Source organism: Solea senegalensis, linkage group LG15 (genome assembly GCF_019176455.1).
Source record: "Solea senegalensis isolate Sse05_10M linkage group LG15, IFAPA_SoseM_1, whole genome shotgun sequence".
NCBI classification, from domain to species: domain Eukaryota; kingdom Metazoa; phylum Chordata; class Actinopteri; order Pleuronectiformes; family Soleidae; genus Solea; species Solea senegalensis.
In genome coordinates, this window is record NC_058035.1 from 4,766,174 (window position 1) to 4,784,078 (window position 17,905).

General features: G+C 42.0%; 1 protein-coding gene across 22 annotated transcripts in view; it reads left to right on the forward strand.

Annotated features, from left to right (window-relative positions):
• Window positions 1-17,905, forward strand: part of LOC122781585 (ankyrin-3-like) — a 125,251-nt gene that overhangs the window by 57,569 nt on the left and 49,777 nt on the right. For 20 of the 22 annotated variants that reach the window (XM_044045338.1, XM_044045337.1, XM_044045335.1 and 17 more), the window contains exons 2-14: window positions 6,438-6,539; window positions 6,740-6,838; window positions 8,862-8,960; window positions 9,852-9,950; window positions 11,860-12,045; window positions 14,387-14,485; window positions 15,087-15,185; window positions 15,488-15,586; window positions 16,099-16,296; window positions 16,691-16,789; window positions 17,136-17,234; window positions 17,347-17,445; window positions 17,535-17,732. In XM_044045338.1, the coding sequence (XP_043901273.1) occupies window positions 6,438-6,539; window positions 6,740-6,838; window positions 8,862-8,960; window positions 9,852-9,950; window positions 11,860-12,045; window positions 14,387-14,485; window positions 15,087-15,185; window positions 15,488-15,586; window positions 16,099-16,296; window positions 16,691-16,789; window positions 17,136-17,234; window positions 17,347-17,445; window positions 17,535-17,732 (1,575 nt within the window). Of the gene's footprint in view, window positions 1-196; window positions 308-5,958; window positions 6,318-6,437; window positions 6,540-6,739; window positions 6,839-8,861; window positions 8,961-9,851; window positions 9,951-11,859; window positions 12,046-14,386; window positions 14,486-15,086; window positions 15,186-15,487; window positions 15,587-16,098; window positions 16,297-16,690; window positions 16,790-17,135; window positions 17,235-17,346; window positions 17,446-17,534; window positions 17,733-17,905 lie in introns of those variants that run through there. The other 2 variants (XM_044045341.1, XM_044045342.1) reach the window with 2 other exon arrangements.

Below are 17,905 nucleotides of genomic sequence, written 5' to 3' on the forward strand. Positions count from 1 at the left end.
GACCAGACGGTGAAGCTGGTGTATCCTCCAGTCAGCATCTCTTGGTGTGCTTTTGATTATTTATTTTTTTTTGGTATTTGAGCCAATGGCACCTCACTCTTCCCTCAGCGTGGGATGCCGGCCCCATGAGTTCATGACAAAGAGAGAGTAGACTGACTGAATTGATGGCGGGTTAAGTGTTTGGCTGCGTGGCTGGCACGGCCACTCTTGGCTCAGGTTTCCCCTCGTTCCTCCATATAGGAGAGAAAGAAAGAGGGGGAAAGGAGTGAACATGGCTGTGGAAGACGGTGCCGTCTTCCTTACACAAGTGAGTCGTGCTGGCATTTGGATTTATTCTTGCTTCTTTATTTTATTGATTTATGTTGTCGTTTAGTGATGTATGGGAGTGTATCATGCTTTTTTTTATGACTAAACCCCCCAAACTGTGTTTAGGGGGAATATATGAACTTGAAAAGCCAACTGTTTGATTTGATTCTGCTTAGCAACCGCATCCAGGTTGTCCTGAGGTAAAGGTAAAACATTAATTTCTGACTTTTCATTACCCCAGAATGAGCCCTTTATATTTATCAGGACCAGAATACAGTAGCCCACAATGGACAAACTAAACATTTTGAGTTTTGATGCCAACTGGAGGCCACATAATACACACTTGGAACAGAAGAGGGAGGAGACGGATATACACCTGCGACTTCACTGATAAATATTGTTACATTTTACCCAATTTACCTTTAAGGGAATTATTTAACGTAAGGGAAATATGCTTATATGCGTGCACAGACACTGATATAACAATAATACACAACAACTTTTTAGTCATGATGCTAAAATAAGCTAAAATAATCTCCTTGGTTTAGCATTGAGACTTCTATAAAACTGTTAAACTCTTACTTTAAAATGGAGGCAACAAGCATGTTTTTTCAGGACTTTGTTTACTTAATAGTTTATGTGTTTATTGCATGCTCAATCTCAGGTGTTGGGGCTGTTTTTGAGAAAGTGAAAGACATGAACACGTTTCAAGTATCCTCAGTAAACCTCTTGTTCAGTGGAGAAATGTATATATATTTGTAGGTTTTTTCAGGCGAAACACTTAATGGAGTCTGAAACTTCCCATTCATTCATTCATTCATTCATTGGCTTTACTCACAGTAAAGTGACAGTTATTCCTCTTAGTGGTCGTCAGGAGGCACCACATTGTCCAAACCACTTGCATCATGTGGCCCTTTCTTACTGAGTGACGCTGAAGTTAACATTTATTTACACTCATGTATTACAGTCACGAGAGCTGTGAATCAGAAGTGGCTGAACTGAACATACCTTTTAAACCCGAGGAGGCTCTAGAGTCTGAATGCTCCTGTTATAGATTATCATTCATGGCGTTGCCAATAACGTGCTTCACATCCATACGCCTCCAAGGCTTACAAACGATTTTCTGCCACAAGCATGTTGACAATTAAACGGGGGCATTAATTAATCAATAGCTTTTGCTATATTTAGCCTCAAAATAAGAGTCATGAGTTGGTCGGTCAGTGGTGTTCTTGGTTTTTTTTTGCACAGGTGATTGTTGTGGCCTGTGCCACTGGAAGCCCCTGGCTTTGTGCTCATAGAGCTGTGGATAACTGAACGTTTGTGCTGTCAGGAGAGCGGGGATAAAGTAAAACAATGCAGCCGCTGCTGGTTTGGCTCTTCTTTTTCTGTGCTCGTTCAGTTCACCCAAAGCCCACGGCGATAACATCAACATGTCCCGTGTGTCTTTGTTTGTGTGAGCAGAACCTGCATGTGAACGTTCCCAAAAAAACAACGATTTCATTATGTTTATCTTGTCAATGATTTAGTTCCATGATAAAAATGCACTGTTTCCTTAGTTTTCTGTGGCTACTTTTCATAAAACAATGTAAGCAGTCAGTTAAATATGAACTTGAAGATATAGTATGCGACATTTGTTGATTACTCTGTTGATTTTATTAATGCTTAACCAAAATTATCCAATGTTTATTAAGTATTTGTTATATCAAACCAGAAAATATTTGATATTTAAGAAGTTGACAAATATTCAGTGGATTATCAGAATCATGAGTAGTACCAAAACATTTCCAACACTCTTTAAATCCATAAAAATACATATTTATATTCAAGATTACAGATTATTTATTTTAGGTCGTCTATTAATGACATCATCTGCACATCTCTCGTATAACTTCGGGGGTTAACCACCTATGAAACATCTTCATCAGTCTTCAAATGAGCTCTTTTATTATTGTTTTGATTGAGCGACGCCTCGCTGCAGAAATGACATACCGAGTATATAAAAACATTTACTTTCAAAGGAAATTAATTTGGTTTTTTTATCCCCACGCAGTCGAGCTGCAGCTTATACAAAGTCAACAAGCACTATTACCTATCTGTCTAATCTGTGAATTGCCCGCTTCTACCGTACATCACAATGCATCTAAGCAACTATTCATTTCACCCTGTCTAATGCCAACATTTATGTGTTTCTTGCAAAATGAGGTGAGAGGTTGTTACGCACTCAGTGTGCAGTGTGGAGTCTGGGACCGACATAATCAGCTGATACATCCTTTATCTGTAATCACTGTGTCAGTGCCAATTCAGCAGAATGTAAGCAAACCCTCTACTGCTCCACAATGTGAGGAATCCCCAGCTTTAGTAAAGAAGTGAACAGCATCTACTCCAGTAGGGTTGTTCAAATCATTCCCTTGAATACTGGGCCAAAACATAATATCTTCATCAGGCAAAACTTGTGTTTAAGCTTACTAACAATTCGATATCGTACAAAAATGACACATTTAAGAGATGCCACAGTGTTTGGCACAGAACGACTCTTTCACTCAGTTCATATTATTTCAGAATAGTAGCTCTGAATTCTGCATGACTTTGACATTTTTGTGAAGAAAAGTAAACGGTTCAAAAAACATTTTTACATAACCAGCCCAGATATTAATGCCAGTGGACCAGTTTTGGCCCATGGGCCGCCAGTTGCTGACCCCTGCTCTTACTACTTGTGTAAACCAACCATTCACTAGTAAGGTGTTTTATCTATTTTATAACTTTGCAAATACTATTGACAATCAAATGTGTCAGAAGTCAAAACTGTTGAAACAAGTGAGCTTTAATTTTGATACCTTTTCTCTTTTCCTTCCTGACAACAGCCAGTAACTACTTTTTTTATTCATTTAAAATGAGAAGAGAAGATTTTATTTTTCTAATTTTTCACATTTCTTATACCAGATTAGCTGCATTTCTGACTTTTGTATGACCATAATTGGGAATGATAATTCACAGCCTTGCCAGTTACAGCTTGTGTCGCTCTCCATCCTTCCATCTAACTGACATTAGATTAATGCTTTCCTTCAGGCTTACCTAGTCTTTAATGTCTCCATTTTCTTTGAACCTCTGATCTGTGGAGGCTTAATGATATTTCTCTCGTTAATCTCCCGCTCCGCCCGCTGTAATGCTCCATTCACAAAGACTTCTAGGATCGTCGTCGACGTGATGGGGACGGAGGCTTGGACATGTTGGTCACTGGTTTTCACAGCGGGCATTAAGGGATAAACTGACGAGAGCAACGAGTGGATGAAGATTACGTAATCTGCTGCCACTTAAGACTGGGCAGATGCAACAGACACTGATATTTAAACAGTGACATCAAATTGAAGCCTTTGAAAAAGCATATTATTGTCATAACTAGGGTTGGGAATCAGTGAAATACAAATACAAGTTAAGGAAAAAATAATAAAAAGATTTTTTTCAAAAATATACATGAACAGAAATAAAATAAAATCCAGAGGTCAGTTTAATGTATGTTTTTTATGTAAAAAAAAAACCACATGAAACTAAATGTATTTGACACAGTCAATAAATAATTATTGTATATTATTTTTTATTTTATATACTGAGTATATGTGTCTTAGTATACACTGTGAATCTCTGTTATTTTTTGTAGGAGTAGCTGTAATGAAAAGCAATTTACTCGAGGGATCAGTAAGATATTTCTGATTCTGATGACAATTACACCTGTACACGCCGTATATATTATTTTTAGTTTATATATATTTATTTTAAGTGAAGAAATGTGGAACGGAAACTAGGCATTTTTGTTTATTGACAGATTTTTCAACATCTTGAAGAAGAAAACCATCACAGTATAATTGGTAGTTGTGAAATGTAAAGGTCAGAAGGAGCATGTGGAGGAGTTAGTGACATTTGTTTGTCTCGCTCAGTTTTGCATCTCCCCTCTCGTGGAGAATATAATATTTCATTCACTGCAAAGATAATTCTGGGCAGCGCTGGTAAACAGCAGTCACACAGTGACTCATTTTGATATGACAGACACAGAGGAGGAAGTGCGGTGGTTAAGTACAGTGCAGTGGTGGAGGTGAGACGCTGTGATGACAAGAGTTTGGAAGAGATTGAGCGAGTGCTGTTTGGCTGAGTTTAGACTGGACCGGAGCCAGAGTGTTTCATGGCCAAAGTCAGAATGATGGACTCTCGGTGTCCAGGTCACTCTGGGTGAACCCGAGGACTTTAGGACTCGCATTATGCTGAGTTATGTCAAAGAGTCAACTCTAGGGCTTATTTTCTTAACTGATTAAGCTGTCGTTTATTGAGTCCTTGTTTGGTCCATTAAAACAAATGTCTTGTTTTGTCCACAAGCCAAAATGATTCAGTTTTAATGTTTTCCTTGTTCCATAAAACAAAGAAACCAGGAAATAATAATATTGAAGGAGCTGAAAAAACAGAAAGCTTGTTAACTTAAGCAAGTCCAGTCGCCTATAGATAACTCCACCTTCATACCCTCCATCCGTTATCAGTGTAATTTCTTTCCATGCCAGATTACACAGTAACGCACAGGCAAAAGCAGTTCTCTCGTCCTCCTAATCTGCACTGTTTCTACCTGTTACCACTCTTTCAAGCAAAGCAACTGGATTCGGGAGTTTTCTGAGTCAATGGCCTATTTTGCTGCACAGTGCAGCAGTGCATCTTTTGAAGCTGCTACTAAAGACCACTTGATTGTTTACAGCATCCACGTAGTCTTTAATAAGCTCCAGTTTATGATGCCTCTTTGACCCTTTTACTGTTTTTAGTATCTTGCTTCTATCTATCGACGGTAGCGGTTCAACTGTAATTACGTTCACCCGTGGCTTGATCTGGTGCTATCTAACAGTCTTCTGGGAAAAAGTCTTCTGTAATCTGCGAATCGCTCAGTTTCCAGTTAACGTCACCGTCTTATGTATGTCTGAGCATACATTTGAGAACCTTGTTTTCTCTCACAGTTCTATGCAGCACTATCAGAGGAACAATCTCATGCAGGATGTCTTCTCGTTCACCCAAAGAGGGTCAGATCCCTCTCTGTTCATCAGAGTTATTTCTGGAAAAGCATGGCCAAAGGGGGAGGTGGAGAGCACAATGTTAGATAACCGCTCTCGCTGTTTGCAGTGTTTATCCTAAATGTCTTTGGACGCGAGGCTAAATTTAGCAGATCTGGTCTTTTTGATAATTCAAGGGATTTTTTTGGGAGCCAATGTTATGAAGCAGCATTTTACAGCTTCCACCACTCTTGCTCGCTCTCTCCTGCCCTCAGCTGCTCCAGTGCTGAGATTTACAAAAAGGCTGCTGTGAAGAAGGAAGAGAAAATGTGCCGAGTTTGCTGTGTGTCATTTTATACCATAAACTAACATGAACCCTCTTCTTTCATCTAGCTTTCTCCATCTCTGTGTGTTCTCATCTTTCTTTCCATCTCTCTCTCCCCTCCCTCCCTCTCTTCACCTCACACACACACACACACAAACAAACTGTACACATGCACACCACATTTGTTACAGGCTCCAAACATGCTTGCCTCATCATTTTATTCTGGAGTGCAAAGCTCTATTTCTGTAGTGAAATAAAGGACAGCAAAGCAGAATAGGAGATGCTCTGCTCCTTGCAGCACAGCTACAGCGTGACACCACTGCCTTCCCGGTGGATTGTGTGGAGAGTTCTGTGGAAGAGGGACATGGTCTCTGTGGCAGCTGGAAGGACCACCCAGTCACTTTGCTTCCTACCTTTGGGAATCGGCGACATTTGGAAATACCAAAGCTGAAATAACAGTTCGGTGGATGTAACGGATGGTGGAGGACGACTTCAATTGTTGGGTTGATACGCGGCAGATGTGCTGGCGTTCTTGTGGATTTACTTTTGGGTTTTAGTAGACGTAGACGTTGACAATGGACTCTGTGTGCGTGTGGATATTGGCTTTGTTTTTCCCCTTGTTACAATGTCTTTTGGACATTTGAGAAATGACGACAGAATTATACCTGGTACAGTAACGTATGCTTATGTGCTTTTGTGCTGCTGTATGACGAACCGTCACAGCATCAGTGACTTGACATACTCACCTTCTCACTGTCTGTTCCTGTCTTCTGCTTTTTCTTCTGCAGTCTGACAGTAATGCCAGTTACTTGCGAGCTGCTCGGGCAGGGAACCTTGAGAAGGTCCTTGACTACCTCAAGTCTGGGGTGGAAATAAACATTTGCAATCAGGTAAGTTTCCTGAGAAATAAGCTGACGTGTTCATGTGACTCTTCCACCTTCAAAGGGCTTCAATCAAACTGCTGAATCAGCAAAAATGTTGTGAATTTTGTGAAAACTTGATTTGTTTTTAAGATATTTTATGATTTATTAAGCACAATCCGACATAAAGATGAGCTGCACTGAACTCGCTGAATGTGTGTTTCCCTCAGAATGGTCTGAACGCTCTTCACCTAGCCTCCAAGGAGGGGCACGTAGAGGTTGTCGCCGAGCTGCTGAAGCTTGGAGCCGCTGTGGATGCAGCCACAAAGGTAAAACTGTATGTGCCGTCACCTACCCGTGACGTTATAGCCGACTATATTTGGCTCCGGTGCAAAACGTACTGTAGCTGCAGTGGTGGATTTAACAGCATGCAGTTACAGTAAGAGGACTGCATGTGTGAAGGCTCTTAGGGTTTAATATTAGATCGATATCCATGGGGGGATCACAACTGGAAAAAAACAAGAGAACTTAACATCGGAATCAAAGCAAAATTAGTTCAGTATCATTTAACAACAGAATGTATTCATTTTTTTGTAGAAAACCACAGAAGATTAGTGTTTTATTAAGCAATAAAACCTACTTTATTCAAATATACTATATTAAAAACATAATAAGTTAATAAACATGCTACATAAGCGTAAAATGGAGTCGTTACTATGAGCTTAATTACTTTAACAATAACTATTTCTGTCATTTTTACTCAAATCACCTATTTTCGTCTCCTCAACCTTAAAAGATTCAAGGCAGTCGGTTTCCTCAGACAGTTTGAGTTGAGCTAACTCATCAGGTTTTACAGTGTTCAGTGTGATTCTGTGTGTTGTAGTACATCAGGGCTTGTGGTCTCCTCCTCTGAAGCGTCTTTTACTCAGACGTTAGGAGCAGAACAGATGGAAAACAGGTGAAAACATTAGCCAGATTTGTGCCCAGAGGGTTTTTACTCCCTCTTCATCAGTGTCTCTGCCACAGGGCCACAAAGCACAATAAAATATTCAAGATCGAGGAGAAAATCTCCCCAATTAAATTCTTTATTGTGACCCCAAGGGAGTTTCAAGATTAGTTTGAGATTAGAGACCCCCAAAATGCATTTAGGGAAACACTACTATTGATGATGTCTGGTAACATTTACACTGTGTGTTGGCTTTTTCATGCTCAAAGTTATTGTGCATCCAGTCCCACCCCCTCTTACATTGTGCTGCAGCTGTTAGGGGTGAATTAAACACACAGCTCTGTCCTCGTTTCATTAGCTGGTTAGCAAATCTACCATCAATTCTGCAAGCTTTCAGTGTTTGTCTGTGTTTTTAATGTGGTGCATCACATTTGTGATTTGTGACGACTGTAGGACTGTGTGAACAGCTCATGTCATGACTGACTCGGAGGAATTATAACCTCCACTAAAGACGTCTGTGGCTGCTGGTTACGAGCGGCGTAACTCAAAAAATACGGGACATGTCCGACCACTTCTTACTTGGACCATAGATCCACATTCTTTTAAAATAATTCTTCACTTGCGAGACAGGGAAGTGTACAGACACTGGAGAACTGAGTAGACTTGTCGGAGGTTTGTGTTCTCCAAGTGTTTTCTTTAATATTTAGATGCAGCACCCCCTTTCACGTCCTAAATAAAGCAAATATAAATAATTAATCAGGCTTGAGTTGCTCCAAGCTGATATCGCTGTGCAAGAGTGGATATTGGTCGTCCGTCATTGTCTCCGAGTGTCACATATCTTGTATAATTCAGAGCTATTGCACTGGATTGCACTATATTGCGCTGCTATTGTGTGGTGATCTGCCTCTGCCTCAGCAGGCATGACATTGTGTAATCTATGATAAATTCGTCAAATGATCACTATCGAGCAGTGTGAGACCCTGCGTGAGGTTGCACTCCGGTGGCCCCCGCGACCCTCGTGTGGAGGATAAAGCGGCAGACAGTGAATGACTGAACTGAGCTACAGCACCTAGAGGTTTGACTCTGTCTGTCCAAAGACCTGCACAGATCCTGCAGGGAGCCTGCTGCTATCCTGTCCTGTCGTTATTTATGGCAGAGGCTCAGTGAGAGCTCATCTTGTGTGGGATGGAGGGCATTGGAAGTGACACATAGTTGGCAGCGAAGGCAGGAACATGCCAGCGCTGGTATGCGCGCGGTACCCAGTGAGGTCGGCGTGAGGGGACTCACATGGATAGTGATGTGGATATATACAGACTACTGTCGCGCACACACACACACAAGCAATGTGCCGAGACAGGTGGGACAGAGCTTAACACATGTCCCTGTGGTTGTTCCATATAATCCAGAAAGGAAACACTGCTCTGCACATAGCCTCGCTGGCTGGCCAAACGGAAGTCGTCAAAGAGCTGGTCACTAATGGAGCCAATGTCAATGCACAGTCTCAGGTGGGTTATTATACTCTCAACAGACTCACGTACACAGTACATGTCAAAATGATAGTGAATACAGCAAAAAAAAAGAAGAAAGAATGCATGAAGTGCATTTGCCCTGCTGCTGATTCACACACGTGTTTGGAAGATACTGTTTCATGAAGTCAATGACATTGAGGGAATCACTCCTTACTGACAGAGACTGGAATGAAGCCAAGTAGGCCTCAGCCTCTCAGGGAAGAACTGCTGCTCTGGCACGTTACGTTTAACTCTTTCAGGTGAAGGTGAAAGGAAATATTTTCTCTCTCACTGTTGTCTAAAACATCAAAACATCCTGAAATTACGTGCACGATCAACAAATTTGTGGTAAACTTAAACACTGTGTTTGTCAAAAGCTTATTATTGTGCAGTTATATATAACATTATGTCTGATTCTTATTCACATTGACCTTCTCTGATGGTATTACTTTACTACATGCATCTACACTCTGCCTTACATGTAGAATAGAGGGAAAAGCTTACAGTGTAGAATAAATGAAACAACATCTACAAGTTCCAGCAAAGCTTGTCAGTTCAAACAGGGTTTGCCAATTTTGAACATTTTATTGTACAGGCTTTTAGAGTCCGCTCTATAAAATGTGGTAGTAAATATAGTAGACATTCTGTCAGTGTATGAACTGTAACCCACAGCCCCGAGAACTCTACCTATCAAGATTCAGGGTGTAGTTACCCTGAATCTTGATAGGTAGAGTGCACGTGTAAAGTACTGTTGCAGGTGTTGCAGCATTTGTACGAGAGATATTGCACACATTTATTACACTTGTTCTGATCCTGCATGGAAAGCATAGTAGACGTGAGCATGTCGTCGTCGTCGATGATTAATGAAGGTGTTGATGTTTTGTGCAGAATGGCTTCACTCCTCTGTACATGGCAGCTCAGGAGAATCACCTGGAGGTGGTGCGGTTCCTTCTGGAGAACAGCGCCAGCCAGAGTATGGCCACTGAGGTACTGTAATGTGCATGTGTGTGCGTATACGTGTACTGTTATGCATTGTCTCTGCTTTAGTCATGTGTGTTCTTTACATCTGTTGTACTAACCACCTTCATCTCCTCTCCTCCTCCTCTGTTTCCTTCCCTTCGTTCTGTGTCTCCCTGTCTCTGGCCTGTCTTCACTTCTCTCGCTCGTCCTTTACGACTCATTCGTACTCCACCTCTCCGTCTTTTAATCCCTCCCCCCTCCTCTGCCTGCCTCTTCCCCTCCTCCCCCCCTACACCTCTCCCCATCTCCTTCACGAGGGACTAGGCAGAGCTTCATTGATTGGTAGTGTATGGTGGTGGAGGCAGAGTGACCTTGAGTGGGTCACACATGAGGTTCCGCTTCACCCGCTGCTGCCGCCGCCGCCGCCGCTACTACTCTCATACATTTGCTTCAGCTTGTGGATCCCGTACTTACACATAATCACTCGTCACCGCACATGAGCACACGCCAGCATTTACGCGTATGGAGACAAACTAATGATATACCCACGCTCGTGTATAGTCCGCTGGTTTACATTTACAGGCTGAATAGCTGAACGGTGCCCTTCAGGACGGACATGTATAAACTTAGAGAAAATTTTTTTTAGCACATAAACAATACTTATATGTGCTTATACACATATTCTGAAATATCCAATTTGACACACGATTATAACAGGGAGCTTGCAGTTAAATTGTGCATCACACGGGGAATGTGTGTGGGAGATACATTAAAACCTTTTTCCACCACGTCCTCTCATTATGTAACTCACATCAATGTCCTATATGCAGAGAGGATTTTAAATCTCCATTATTTTTGAAACATGGGGTTTTAACTCCACAGTTTTCTGTCTTGTTTTCTCATAGTCAGGAGGTAAACCTTGACTTGTTTGAAGATGGCACACATAACTGTTACTCCTTTTCACACCTATTTAAATGTACAGTCGGCAGGAATGTTTTGGTGATACTGAGCAATGATTGCATGTTAACCTTCCAGCATAATATAAATAAAGTTACCTGAGAGAGAACATGACACTTTTTAGAGCCTTTGCAATTTCAGGTCCACCATGAGAGGCTTTGACTAATCACAAATTAGTTCATAGAGAGGGACAGAGCACTCATATTGGCTCTTCCATTACTACTATTTAAGTCCCTTTGGTGGACAGATTCCAGCACAGAAAAGAGTCTAAAAGTCAGAGATGAAAATATTGTCTTGAGTCATCTTTCACATACACGATTTGGACAAAAGTATTTGGCCACACCTGTTAATTGTTGAATTGGGGTCTGTTTTTCAGGCTTTTGACTCGGCCTTGGTGAATACTAAGACATATAGTATTGGAAAAATGCTATGCTTTCCAACTTTGTAGCAGCAGTTTGAGGAAGACCCTTTTCCAACATGATTGTGCCTAGTGCTCAAAGCAAGGGCTATAAAGAGATGGTTTTCTTCCCATAGAAACACTTCAAAACCTTGAGGAAAATCTTCCAAGAAGAGTGGAAGCTGTTAGTGTAACGCTCAGGTGTCCCATCACTTTTGTCCATATAGTGTGACTGTAAATTAACAACTTAATCCTGTCCACTGCAGCTTTTACTTTTTAAGCAATAACTAACAAAACCTATTTTTAGCCAGTTCTCCTGACAAAGCACTACTCGTACAATATACAGATGATTTATATCTTCAACCACAATGCCTTGCTCTTACACTTCAGAAGAATTCATACGTCTTACATTGCTCTCCCCTGTAGCTGCAGCCAAATATAATGTTGAGTCACCATCTTTTTTTCTTAATCTGCTACTAAACCTGCTTATATTATATGATACATCCAGTCACATCCAACAGTGATGCGCCACAGCTCCCCTCCAGCACCAGTGACTCGCCTCTGCTTTCCTTTCACATGCAGGACGGCTTCACCCCTCTCGCCGTCGCTCTCCAGCAGGGCCATGACCAGGTGGTGTCCCTGCTCCTGGAGAACGATACAAAGGGCAAGGTGCGCCTGCCTGCCCTGCACATCGCCGCCCGCAAGGATGACACCAAGGCCGCGGCCCTGCTCCTGCAGAACGACCACAACGCGGACGTAGAGTCGAAGGTGAGCGGCGACGGTGGCGCCTGTCTCGGCTCAAGGATCTTCCAGTTGTTTGTTTTGTTTTTTATCTCTTTAAATCTTTGTTTATTGATGTCTTTGGTTTTCAGTGTCTTTTTTAATCGCTTTTCTTGGTTAAATTTGTGTTTGATGGTCTTTTGGGCAGAGAGGGGAAAGGAGCAGAAGTACAGTTTGATTCAAGTTTGTATATACAGTAAAAAAAACAAAACCCTCATTCCTTAAAGGTACAGTGTGTAAAATAACCTCACCCTTCCCTTCCCATGTTAGAGAACCTAATAGCCTTCCGTTAGCATCAAATCAAAAAATATGTGTACTTTGTCCATTGTGGGCTAATAATGGCCTCCATAGAAAATTAAGGCTCCATAAAAATTGAGTATGACCCAAATTTTACCCACTAGACATTTAACAGTACGGTAATTGCCTCTGAAATAAGGACTATGCTGGAAAAGGATTTTAAGTTTGAGAGTGTGTCTCTGAAGCTTAAAATCATGTTTGCTATAAATCGTACACTGCATTGATTTTTGTGTTCAGCTTCTTTTATTTCCACGGACTCTGTACTGAGCTCCTTCTCCTCCTCTCTGCTCCTCCTCTTTGTGTCAGTGGAGGCTTCTCTGTTTTGTTTTGTTTTTGCTCACTAACTGCCCGTTCTCTCCTCTCTTGGCTGACTTTGTAGATGATGGTGAATAGAACAACAGAGGTACACCTCAATACTGTACGTTATGTAGTCTCTCATCGCAGTTCATTAAAAAAGCCCGGGGGTAAAAAAAAACAAAAAAAAAAACAGTGTCCCTGACTTGATCCAGTAATGTTTCTGCTGCCCCCTCTTCACACTTCCCCCCCTTTTTCCATTTGAACTCATCTTCCTACTCGTCACTGCTTCATTCATTTAGTGAATAATCTTTAGTGATGTAGAAAGTCAGAGTAGTGCATGTTACACTAATAATATTAATTTAGTTACTCCTGAGGCTGGAGGCTCGGGTATCAAGGTTTTTCTTGATTCTAATGGTTTCATGGTGTCCAAAGCTTAAAGCTTAGGCTGTTATTTTCGTTTTTTGGCAAAACCCTTGTGACTATTGACAAAATGTTCCAATGTGTCCTGACACAGCCTGTCCATGAAACCGATTAAACAGTATGATAACCAGTGTTAGCATGAAAAGTGGTTATCATGCACCGAAAAAAAAGCAGCGGTTTGTCCAGTACTTGCATGGCAACCAAATCCCCCCATTAAGCTGTAAAGGAGCCCAGCCTTCCAGCGAACAAACAGCCAGTCTGAGTTTACTCGTCGACCCCCTCTGTGATTTTAGTGCCTTCCAGTGCTGAATCCTTGCACCTCGAGCATTTTTGCATGGGACCAAGCAACAAGCTACTGCAACACCGCTTCCATGGCAACAAGGAGCCTTTTGTCACACTAATGCAATGGTGCCGCCTTCTGGGTGTGACTGTTTGGGCTGGCAATAATTCTAGCTTTGGCGTAGCCGCCAGTTATCCGGCTTTGTTTAAATGAGGCATGTGCAACGTGGTAGACAAGTCTGCATTAGATACCGATTTTATGAAGGAAAACAAGAGATCAAGTGCTGTATGTTCCTTTGGCCTTTTTTGTGTGAAATGTAAATATAGTTTACCTCTTGACACTGATCTGGTTGCACTTGTACAAATCCATTTGAGTAGATATTATGGACGCTCAATTTGCAGCAGATAATGTGTGTTAGGGTCTCAAGAGATTAAAATGCTTTACTATGAGACTCCCTCACAGATTCTTTCCACTGTCCTTTTGTTGTTTTGGCAGCTGTTGCTAATCCAGGGGTTTTTGACAGGAAGTGACTCTTGATTAAGACGTCTACATATGGACATCAGGTTCATTTGCAGGGCAGTGTTTGTACATGTTGAATGTTGTGATTTTATGGTAATAGCCATAAATAACATCTAAGTTGTGTACGTTTTCTTGTACGTTACCCTTTGGGCTACTTAATCCAAGTGTACTTGTCTCAGTGTTACTGTGTAAAGCAGAGTCATAAAAGCATATAGAGGCCCACACAGTATACTGACACTGAAAGTTGTCAGTATACCACTGGGTCCATGTGTGATGCTTCAGCACGAAGACTTTTTCTGCCACTGTGAGAGAAAAGTCAGGTGTTAGTGTAACAGTGTGTAGTGTAACGTGTCCCTGTCTGATGGAGTGTGACTGAATGCCAACCACAGGCCTTTGAGAGCCACTGTTGAAGCTAAAGGTCTCAAATGAGCTGATAAACTGTACATGAGTGTTTCATAGTTTGTAATATGATGTGTGTGTGTGTGTTTGTGTTGTGCGGCTCTTCTTAACCTCCAGAGCGGTTTCACCCCCCTCCACATCGCGGCTCACTATGGCAACATCAATGTGGCCACGTTATTGCTGAACCGAGGAGCTGCAGTGGACTTCATGGCTCGGGTGAGTTTATTCTGCCCTCTGCTGTTTGGGAGGTGTACTAACAAGAAGAAAGGGGGGAAATAGTGAAATATCTCATATGTTGAGACAAAATCCTGCACATTCAATTCAATTCAATTCAATTTTATTTGTATAGCGCCAAATCATAACATACATTATCTCAAGGCACTGTACATAGACAACATCAAAGATTCACACAATGAGCAAGCACTAGGCATCAGTGGAGAGAAAAAACTCCCTCTTAACAGGAAGAAATCTCTGACAGAACCAGGCTCAGAGATGTGCGGTCATCTGCCTCGACCGGTTGGGGTGAAATGGGTAAAGGTGGGGGACAGAAAATGGGGGGAGATACACAACAACTGTATCAGGTTACAAGTTTATACAGTTACTGATATCGACTTTTTAATTTACAAAATAATAATAATGGTGACGATGAGTGTAGCCTCGGAAACTGGATCTTGATCCTTCAACCTGCATGATGAGAAATGCTCTGCTGTATGTGATGAATTAATACAATTCAATAATAGTCTTTAAATGGGTAAAGATAATATTTGCCTATTACATTTCATTTGATTGCTGACATTTCTTCTTCTCATTTGCTCAGAATGACATCACACCACTTCATGTGGCATCGAAAAGGGGCAACAGCAACATGGTCAAGCTGCTTCTGGACAGAGGGTCCAAAATTGATGCAAAGACCAAGGTGAGACTTGAGTGCCGTCTAAATTTTTTGTATTTCGCACATACTGAATGTGAGAGTGGCTCCTACTCCCACCTGTGTATCCATAGGTGTCTGTAAAATGTAAACTTTGTGGTGAGAAGTGCTGTTTGCAGTATATATTTTGTGCAAAGAGACAAATCTCATTGTATGCCATGTTGGCCAGTTAATGTATAATTAATAAGGGTATAAGTGTGGAAGCCCCATGTAATTTGTTTTAAACTAAACTTATTCAACTTTAAAAGCAGTGACTGAGATTTGAATTTTCCCATCATTTACTTTTCCAGGATGGCCTGACACCTCTTCACTGTGGGGCGAGGAGCGGACACGAGCAGGTGGTAGAAATTCTACTCGACCGAGGAGCACCTATCCTATCCAAGACCAAGGTAGCTACTGGGACAGTCAATTTCAGGAAGTATTGTTTAAATCAGAATAGGAAAAGGACAGGTCACAGACCTTCACATCAAAACAGGATAAACATTGATAATAACACTGCAATAGAGACGGTTTTCCTTGATTTGCTAACCACCCAGAGCCATTTGAAGTTGTGATATAATCAGATAGCTGGTCAGTTGTTGTTGTTGTTGCTGTAGTGTTGCCGCAGTGTCTCCATAACGTGCGTGCGGCGACCTCTCCGGAACAGCCTGTCTCCGCTGCGTAGCCCCACAGTTTGACCACGCAGGACGACCAGTGTAACAAAATAGTTGACATTGTTGTAATGACCTCGTTATAACAATGCTCCTCCTGTAACCCTCCTCAACAACTTCCTCCACAGTCTGTCTGTGCAGCACACGGTCACGCCCCTAACTGACCGTGTCTGTCTGTCCATCTATGTGTCCGTCTGCGTGTGTGTGTGTCTCTCCGTCTCTCTTTCTTTCCTTCTTCCCTCCACCTGTAGAATGGTCTGTCACCGCTCCACATGGCCACTCAGGGCGACCACCTGAACTGTGTCCAGCTGCTACTCCAGCACGACGTCCCGGTGGACGACGTCACCAACGACTACCTTACGGCACTGCACGTTGCTGCCCACTGTGGTCACTACAAGGTGGCAAAGCTCATTGTGGACAAGAAGGCCAACCCAAATGCCAAGGCCTTGGTAGGGACGAAAAGGATAACTGGACAAATACTCAAATCATGTCAACTCTCATCCGAAAGATATTTTTGATTTGATTGTTGAGGACAGAGTTTGAATTTACTGATGTGCTGTGTTTGGGTCCAGATAAACTGCCAGTCTTGAATATTTCTGATTTTTCTATAATGTTATAATGTGATAGGAGAGTTTTCACTGTGGCCAGAGGGAAGAGAAGCAGAGAATGGATGAAACGAGGTAGAAAGCTTAAATTCTGAAGTCTAGACTTATTGTGACTAACACAAAAGCATACAAAGAAGGATGCAAGGGAGTAGAATACTTTTGAGAGCAAAAGTTCTCCTTATTTTTTTGTACCTAAGTAATTTCCTAAAGATTTCTCTTTTTGTGTCTGTGTGTGCAGAATGGTTTCACTCCACTTCACATCGCCTGTAAGAAGAACCGAGTCAAAGTGATGGAGTTGTTGCTCAAACATGGAGCATCTATCCAGGCTGTTACTGAGGTACTGTACCATGCCTGATGCGACCCCATTTACTCTGCTCTGCTCAGTCATCTCTGCAAGAAGGGGTTCCTTCAAACTTCACTGTTTAATACTCACTCTGGCTTTTCTTTGTATGGGATTTGTTTGACAGAAATGAAGTCACCTTCATTTTGACAAATGTAATAAAACATGGAATAAGAACATTTGAAAAGCCACGTTAAAAAAGTCTCCACTAATCAAGTCCCAACCACTAGAACAACACTTGAATCTAATACATCAACAATTAAATAAATAATTCAATTGTGCAATGGCTGCTGGAACAAAGCTAGTATTATTTATTGTGATGATCTAATCGGTTTCCCTCTAGTCTGGTCTCACACCCATCCATGTGGCTGCCTTCATGGGCCATGAGAACATTGTTCATGCACTGACGCACCACGGAGCATCACCCAACACCACAAACGTGGTGAGTAGATCATTTACTCAAGCACTTGTATAGATCAAGTACTTATATGTTTCTGTTCAGAGTTCAACCCTTGTCTCGCTGCACATTGTTGCATTTTTTTTGTCTCTTCCAGCGAGGAGAGACAGCTCTCCACATGGCAGCCAGGGCAGGGCAAGCAGACGTCGTCCAGTACCTGCTTAAGAACGGAGCAAAGGTGGAAACCAAGTCCAAGGTTAGAGCACTGAAGCTGACCAGTCACACTGTCGAGATAGAAAAAAAATAAAACACTGGGCCAAAAGTCACTTGTTTCCTTCTGTGCAGGATGATCAGACAGCGCTGCACATCTCAAGTCGACTGGGGAAAGTCGAGATCGTCCAGCAGCTGCTGCAGTGCGGCGCCTCTGCCAACGCTGCCACCACCTCAGGCTACACCCCACTTCACCTGGCTGCCCGCGAAGGACACCACGATGTTGCTGCCATGCTGCTCGATAACGGAGCCTCACTCGCTGCCTCAACAAAGGCAAGTTCATAATGATGGAAATGAATTGTTTTGAAAGGCGTCACATACACCATACACTGATCTGGAGAATGAACTGCCATTTGTCTCCACTAGTGGGCAGCAGTCTGTAGCTCTGTGGTGCTCGTCTTGTCATGTTTGTTATTCAGTGTTTTTAGCTCTTGTCGCAACCTTCA